This window comes from Mytilus californianus, unplaced genomic scaffold (genome assembly GCF_021869535.1).
Source record: "Mytilus californianus isolate M0D057914Y unplaced genomic scaffold, xbMytCali1.0.p SCAF_9, whole genome shotgun sequence".
NCBI classification, from domain to species: Eukaryota; Metazoa; Mollusca; class Bivalvia; order Mytilida; family Mytilidae; genus Mytilus; species Mytilus californianus.
In genome coordinates, this window is record NW_026262745.1 from 83,515,224 (window position 1) to 83,523,330 (window position 8,107).

Consider the following 8,107-nt stretch of genomic DNA (forward strand, 5'->3'; position numbering starts at 1 on the left):
AGTTCATGCGATTCCCTCAGGTTGTGTGTGTTACCTTTATTTGTCCTCTTAATCGATTTATGAAATTTGAACATCGAAAACCTCCATTGCCTATATTTATCCTTTATTTACAATTTGTTTACTTTTTCAGACCAAATTGAACAAAAATGGAAGACTGATATTTTCCCTGAGCAATGTAGAAGCAATGACAGCAATGATAATGATAATGGTACCGTATTGGCAAATCCAGACAAAGATGTTACAGGCAATCAAAGAATGAAAGAATTTATATATCAGAACAATTAAACTGTGTTTCACAGTCAACGTTTTGATAAGGAAACTTTTGTCAGAATTGTACACCCATTTCTTTTTTCGAAAGTTTAAGGACTTTTATTCATTCATATGCAGCAAACAAAAGAAAGGAAATACAATACATACAGATTTTTCAATTTCTATTGTTACATGCCTCAGGCGTATTCTAATTTTATTTAGATTAAGTGACATCGCTTGGTTACTGTATCTTGACCTTCATACACATTTACTAGTAGCTGTCACTTTTGCAGACGTATAGCGCATCTGGCGTACAAAATATAATCCTGGTGCCTTTATTAATTTTATGATAGTCAAAGTGGTAACATTTCCTATTTACTGTAAGTTGTCATGAACGGACAAGCATATGATTTGCTGTCCCTAATTCAAGAGGGTCTGGATGGAGGGTCCTAAATTTCTGTATATTTAATTTTTAATGGCATTTTCTTTATCTTTAAAAATAACGCTTATTCTTTAAAATCCTCATGTAATGGTTTTACCATTAAATTATTATAAAATTACAAGTAGATGATTTCTTTATTCTGTACATCTTTCATTTCTCTAATCAGTATTGTATTACCATTTCTCTGATCAGTATTGTATTACCATTTCTCTGATCAGTATTGTATTACCATTTCTCTAATCAGTATTGTATTACCATTTCTCTGATCAGTATTGTATTACCATTTCTCTGATCAGTATTGTATTACCATTTCTCTGATCAGTATTGTATTACCATTTCTCTGATCAGTATTGTATTACCATTTCTCTGATCAGTATTGTATTACCATTTCTCTGATCAGTATTGTATTACCATTTCTCTGATCAGTATTGTATTACCATTTCTCTGATCAGTATTGTATTACCATTTCTCTGATCAGTATTGTATTACTTTATTTTCCATAGTTATTCTTTATACTGTTGCATCCCATTATTCAATATCCTTTATCTTTTTTGCTAATTTTTCTCTATTTATTATTTTTTTGGCCAACATTCTCTTTTGTGTACCCCCATTCAGACCCCCATTAAAAAACCCCAAAATTGCTTTTTTCGAAGCACGTCTAAATTAAATAAACATTTATAAATTTCGTTCGTCCAATGTGAGTTTCTGGATTTACCTTCATCAGGTACGCTCAAACCTAAACATTTGAAAGCCATGGAGGTGTAAAAACGCTAGAAGTTATATGACAAAAAAGGACCTAAACAGAATAGACAAATTAATCATAAGGTCAACTTTTCCTTAGGGAGTTGGAACCTTAGTTTAAGAATAGTATCGATCATCAAAAATGATCGGGAGCAAAGATTGAACACCTAAACAAGTATAAGAACGAATCATAAGATGTGGATCCGGCCGACATATACTCTTTCAGCCATAGTCAGGGGGTAGATGTTATGCTACTTCATAATAATGGGAATAAAGTTGATTAAAAGAAAACTGTAATTATCACATTTTTCATATATCCTATTTGTGTTTGGTCCTCTGAATTCGAAAAGCAAAAATTAATATAAATCAGTCAAATTACCACCTTTAAATGTTCACAGGACTATCTAACTTTCAATCATCATTTTTTATATCTTTATATTTTGTCTTACATAGTTACTCTAGGGATTCAGACTCCTTGTATTTTGTGGGAAAATGCAAGCACTGCCAAAATAGCTTGTCATTAATATTTAGATATTAGGGGACGACCATTTGATATTCGAGGTGGGAGGGCAGGAGGATTTTTTGCGGATTGACTAATGATTTTCATCTGTTGCTAAGAGTCAATTACCAATACGCTATTATGCGATGCCTAATCAGATTGATATAACATATCAACGTATTTCATAGTTTCATAGGAGCAACACGACGGGTGTTGCATGTGGAGCAGGATCAGCTTATCCTTCCGGAGCACCTGAGATCACCACCGGTTTTTAGTGGTGTTAAATTCGTGTTGCTCAGTCTTTAGTTTTCAATGTTGTGTTTTGTATACTGTCGTTTGTTTTTTGGTCGTTTTTCGCTTTTTGCCATGGCATTGTTTGTTGCCGACTTATGATTTTGATTACCCCTTTTGTAGCTTTCGTCTCTCTTTTGCTACTCATGCTATTTTTCCTTGGCTTCGTCGCAGGAAAATTTATTTTCTATTTTTTTACACAACTGTTTTTTGCATTTTGTATGACAGACTAACGTCACAGTACCCAAATTGCACCGAGTACCCAAATTGCACCTATTCAACAAAAACAGCTGCGGAAATCTTACAACTTTTCTTTGAGGCTAAAAAATTTGTATTATCATGATTTGACATTATATACGTCTTTCAACATAGATAAATATATTTAAATTTACACAAAACGTTCACAGTATATCAACAGATGAAGCATTCACTGGAAAAAAGTAAAATCTACAGAAACGTCGCCATGCGACGGTCACAAAAAGTCATCTTTTAAAAATGTGCAAATAAAATATGTTACAAGCATCCATTTCTTAAAAAATGTCTTAAAAAATGAATAGTAAGCATGGACTAATGTCAAATTGTTCTAAATATTTGAAGAAATAAAACAAAACATCTGTTATTCGATTTTTAAGGATGTAAATTTAAGCATGGATGCAATTTGGGTACTCCTCATTACAGAATCATGGATCGTTTGGAGGTCGGTTCAAACCCATTTTTCTATAATTTAATATGGATTCAAAATTGAATTGGTGTAACTATATAGTAAATAAGGATACGTCTACAAAATAAACACAGAATGGAAACTTTTGTCTGGATCATAAAAAAACGTAGGTGAAAAAACTGTCAAAATAGGTGCAATTTGGGTACCCTCACGTTATGCATTATCATTCTGACTTTTGCGAGTTTAATTATTTGCAGCTCTTACAAGATAAAATAAGGAAATGTGGTATGATTGACAAGGTCAATATCTTTTATTAAGTTGAATATTAAAAATTTGGTGTTTTTACCTTTTTAAATTTGTATGGTTAATCTTGAGTCATTTCATTATATTTGTAATTTATTTTGAATTAAATCTCTACATCACCTTGTCTTGCAAAATTTGATCGATGTTCTTTCGTGGTTACTTCGATAAATAGGAATAAAATTGAATGAAAATATTTTATTCTACACAAATATATTTTAATATCCTCATAGTTGGAGGTTATGTTTAGCTAATTCATCAGATATAAAAGAGAGGCGAAAGATACAACAGGGACATTCAAACTCATAAGTCAAAAATAAACTGACAACGCCATGGCTAAAAAAGAAAAAGACTACCAGACAAACAATAGTACACAAAACAAAACATGGAAAACTAAAGACTGAGCAACACGAACCCCACCAAAAACTGGGGGTGATCTCAGGTGCTCCGGAAGGGTAAGCAGACCCTGCTCCACATGTGGCACCCATCGTGTTGCTCATGGTAGTACAAACCTGGTAATAAGTCTAATTTGGTAGGTCAAATCGGGAAAAGGGGACGGTATTGTAGTTACGACATTATGAACATATCCGCTATCATCTGTGAAACGGATATTCCATAACGGTCAACCAACTCGTGATGGCGTCCGTAAAATTTACGAAGGGATGATTTCAACTTCACCACTTGGAACTCTTAGATAAATAGCTTCCTAGTGAGCAGCAATACTCTATCAAGGAAATCATGATAGGAAATACAAGCCCTGAAATATCGTATCAGCTGGGAGATATGTACTCCGTATGCAGGTGCTGCTGGAATGTTGCTACATAGAAATGGAAAGTTCACATTTGGGAAGCTGAAATCATCTCTTTTGTCGTAAAGTTTTGTTTTCAACCGACTCTCATTGTCAATTTCTAGATGTAAGTCAAGATATGAGGCAGACTTAACTGTACCTGTTGTATCCTTTGTCTCAAGTTCGATGAGATAGTAAGACAAAATGACAAAATTTGACACACTCTTGATTGTTTGACTCCAATATGTCCGATATGTATAGAAAAAATAAATGGCACAATCACCGTCAAAAAGATATTCACATAGGAAGTGTGTTTTTATGTCCACTGGCAAAAAAACATCAGCACTATGCTTATCATCTATATTCATAATCAGAGATGATCTAAGGGAGCAACCTTTTGATTCTATGGAGATTTTTCGAAGGGGTTTAATCTTCCTAAACACTGCTTTATGAGGATGTGCAAAACATTTGGTATACTTTTCTGGGGAAATGAAGAAAAATCAAAATATTTCATGTGAGTCATGACCGTATTCTGTTCGTGTGTTGGACATGAAGAACAACAATAACAGGAACTGATGGTTTCATGTCTTAGTTTTAGCAGCTTTTCTGAATTCTTTTCCATATAGATAGTACTCATATCTGTTTCCTAACATGATCAATCGTTGAACTCATGATACCTGGGTAGACAACGGGAAAACGAAGCCAGTGGAAACTTCACTCCCGTTACAATAGCAAGGAATAAGATATATTAAATCAAGGCTGAACTTCGATAATGTAAATACGTATATCCAGTCAGTCAAAGAGATATAAATTATTTGGATTAGATGAGTCGCAACAATTTCCCCAAAAAATTTCACGACCATGTCGAACTTTAATAATTTTTATGTAGAAAATCTTAGCTGATTTTACTAATCGATTTCGGCAAATATCCGGGTCTGTTAAATGTTTCTAAAATCCCTATGTCTAAAACAGAGGAAAATGAAATATGTAAAGACGAAAACAAAACAACTTCTTGCAATGATTGACGTAAATATTGATGGTTTACATGAAATTTTTGAATTAGAAAAAAATCAACGAAACTGAAATACGCTTAAAACATCTGTTCTCATAGATTTTATGAACAATGTCTGATGGGAATTAAAACATGACTATAGTAATGTCGATGGCAAGGTAGTTTTATGGTGTGTAGAACTTGTACATGTGCAGTACCTGTTTATATAACACTTTTTTTTGTTTTGGCTTGCTATGCATGTAAACAAACCTTTATATTGCCAAGATCATTAGACGTGTTAGGAAAGGGATTTAAATACTGCGTTGATGTTAAATACCAATACCGATACAAGAATTAAGTGTTGACTTTCTCAAAATGCAATTGCATTGAAACGTATCCCGGTGTAGTATAGTTTAGCTTTGTGGTGTGTTTGAACAACACGAAGCGAACGGTTTACGTAGACTCCAAATTTTAAGACGTGCATTGGCCTTACATAGATCTTCATACATTCATTTGTATTTGTTTGATTTAGGAGTGCAAAACAAAACTTAAAAAAAATATATGTAAGAGTCAAGAATGGGAATGACGGATTTTACGTCTACAATACCAAATATATACATTAAGTGATATGATTAGAATGTGTTTAATAGTTAAATAACTCAGTTTGTCTCTCCACAATAGATATGTCGGTCCTATTTTCGTTGCAAAATATAGTTACCATGCATTTTGTGTCCGTGGATACAGGGACACGTATGTGTGGCTTAAACAAATCAGTCCTAATCTGATCACATCGTTATATCTATATATAAAAAAAAAAAAAAAATAGTGGACACAAGTGGATACAGTGCTATTTCTATATAAAACGTTTAGAAGCAGGGGGCTACAGAAGAAGGTTGTCTTGCTGCGCATCGTTTTAATGGTCAAGAAAACCACTTTTCACGAGCTATATGTGATTCGTATTGTCTACTTCTATCTGGGTATGAATGCAATGCATGGACAGAGGGACGAAAGAACAAACGGATTGACCCATTCACCCATCACTACATACCGTCCAATTTAGAAAGCGGAGTGTATGGTGAATATTAGGCAAAACAAATTGAAGGAAATCGAAAAAAAAAAATGCCTGACATATAATTTAGCAGACTTTGTTTTGCAAGAGGTGAAAATTAATATTCCATTTTCAAAATATCCTCCTGACCAACAGATAATAAAATTATTTCCTCCATATAAGTTTAACGCCACTTTCAACAATATCTCAATTTAATCGTGGTGTTCTGTGTTGTTGGTGGAGGAAGCCGTGATAAAAAGAAATAAAAAAATTCCGACCCTTCACCGAAACGTAAATTTAACATGCTTGATAATGTCCAAACGTTGTAATCTTAAAACTTAATTCGATAACCCTTTTTTCCGAAAAAACTAACTGATAAAAGTTGATAGAAAGAAAATGTCAGGGAAAATGTGAATAAGAATAATTAATTCACACATTTTAACGTTGTTTTAGGTATTGTCGCTTTTCCTCATCACATTAAATTGCCAGTGACCTTTCTAAATAAAATAAAAATATAAAGAAAATCAAATTGAAAACGCTTTTGTTTCATTCTTGTTTTTAATTGTCAAGTACATAAAGATAATCAAATTAAAAACGCTTTTGTTTCATTCTTTTTCTTTTTAATTGTCAAGTACACAAATTTCTAGTTTGGTTTATTTTTAGAATTTTACGCTACTGTGTAACACATTTCTCTTTTCTAGAAAATGATATAAAATAAGGAGATGTGGTATGATTGCCAAAATAGACAGCATTCAACATGCAGCAAAACCCATCCTGCATAAAAGCTAAGAAAGGCCCCGACATGACAAGTATATTTTAAATACATTTCAAATAAACGAACATTTTGAACAAAAATTGATGTAGTGTAAAAAATCGGATTCCAATGTGATTTGATTCCTGTGGTTTTATTTCATTCATTCATTCTGATCACTTTGTAGATTTTCCTTGTAGTCGTTCAACAAATACATGTAGTAAGAAATGGGGGAACAACGATCAGTTAATCGATCACTACAATGAAACAATGCAATTCTAAGAATAATGATCGTGTTGTTTTGCTGGATCCTCGTCCGTGTATTGCGGAATAAATTGTTACTGTTTTCTTGTTTAAAAATCATCTCAGCATTATCAAACAAACCCATACAGGTAACTACATTCCTAACACGTCTATTAGTATGCAAATTCATGCCTATCCATATAAGGTAGTGTACCCGATCTGTGAAATATTTGTAGATATTGTTTTGCTGATCTTTTTGTAGATCTTGTCCTGCTGATCTTTTTTGCTATGAAAAGTTTCTCTAAAACCCTGCTTTGTTCTAGACAAACACGCTGAGCTGCATTTTCAACATTCTAGTTTACAAGGTAACAGTCCGCAGGAAAATATGTCGCCCTACCAGGACACATTATTCGGACTCCATGCCGACCAGTCTTTGCTGTTTCTTCTTAATGCAGCGTACTTAGCGAAGAAACAGCATATACCAATTTTAAAGTCTAGTTCGACTCTGCTGGGCTTCACCGAGACGGTTTAAAAGAGGCTTGAATATACCATGATACATAAAGTGTAAGTATTTATATCACTGCATATATATCTGTTAGACGATGCTGTTAAAATTGATGAAAAGCTGCAACCCTATCTAGTCACTGAGAAGTGCTACAATATTTTTTTATATAAGCAGCACATAATCAGTAACAAGAAAGGCTGTTAACTTGTACATTTTTAAAGAGCAGTAATTTCAGAAGTTAAAATGTTAACAAATTTCTGAAGAAAATAGAAACTACACGAGAAAAAAGAGAAAACTGCACTTCCATTTGACCATTACAAAGAAATTAACATTCTCCCCTCTTTCACTCCCTCCCAAAACTACTTCTTTACATACCACTCTCATAATTACTCATCCTGTCAATTCTTCCTTTTTCTCCTTATAGAACATATATCTTTACAAACCTCTCATTATTTACCCTTGCACTCTCAATTTTTCCTATTTCTCTCTAATGCATATCAACCTTAGCCACCTATATTAGCCTACTCTATGTGTTAGATACCCCAATGTAAAGTATTATTTGATGAACAGATTTTTATTCATGAAGTACCTGGCATGGA

General features: G+C 33.3%; 1 protein-coding gene across 1 annotated transcript in view; it reads left to right on the forward strand.

Moving 5' to 3' along the window:
• The window catches only part of LOC127715836 (polycystic kidney disease protein 1-like 2), an 84,561-nt gene extending 81,251 nt beyond the window's left edge, over positions 1–3,310 (forward strand). Inside the window, exon 27 of the mRNA XM_052221970.1 lies at positions 131–3,310. Coding sequence (XP_052077930.1) covers positions 131–285 — 155 coding nt within the window. The 3' untranslated portion in view covers positions 286–3,310. The remainder of the gene's footprint in view (positions 1–130) is intronic.
• The last annotated feature ends 4,797 nt before the right edge of the window (positions 3,311–8,107 follow it).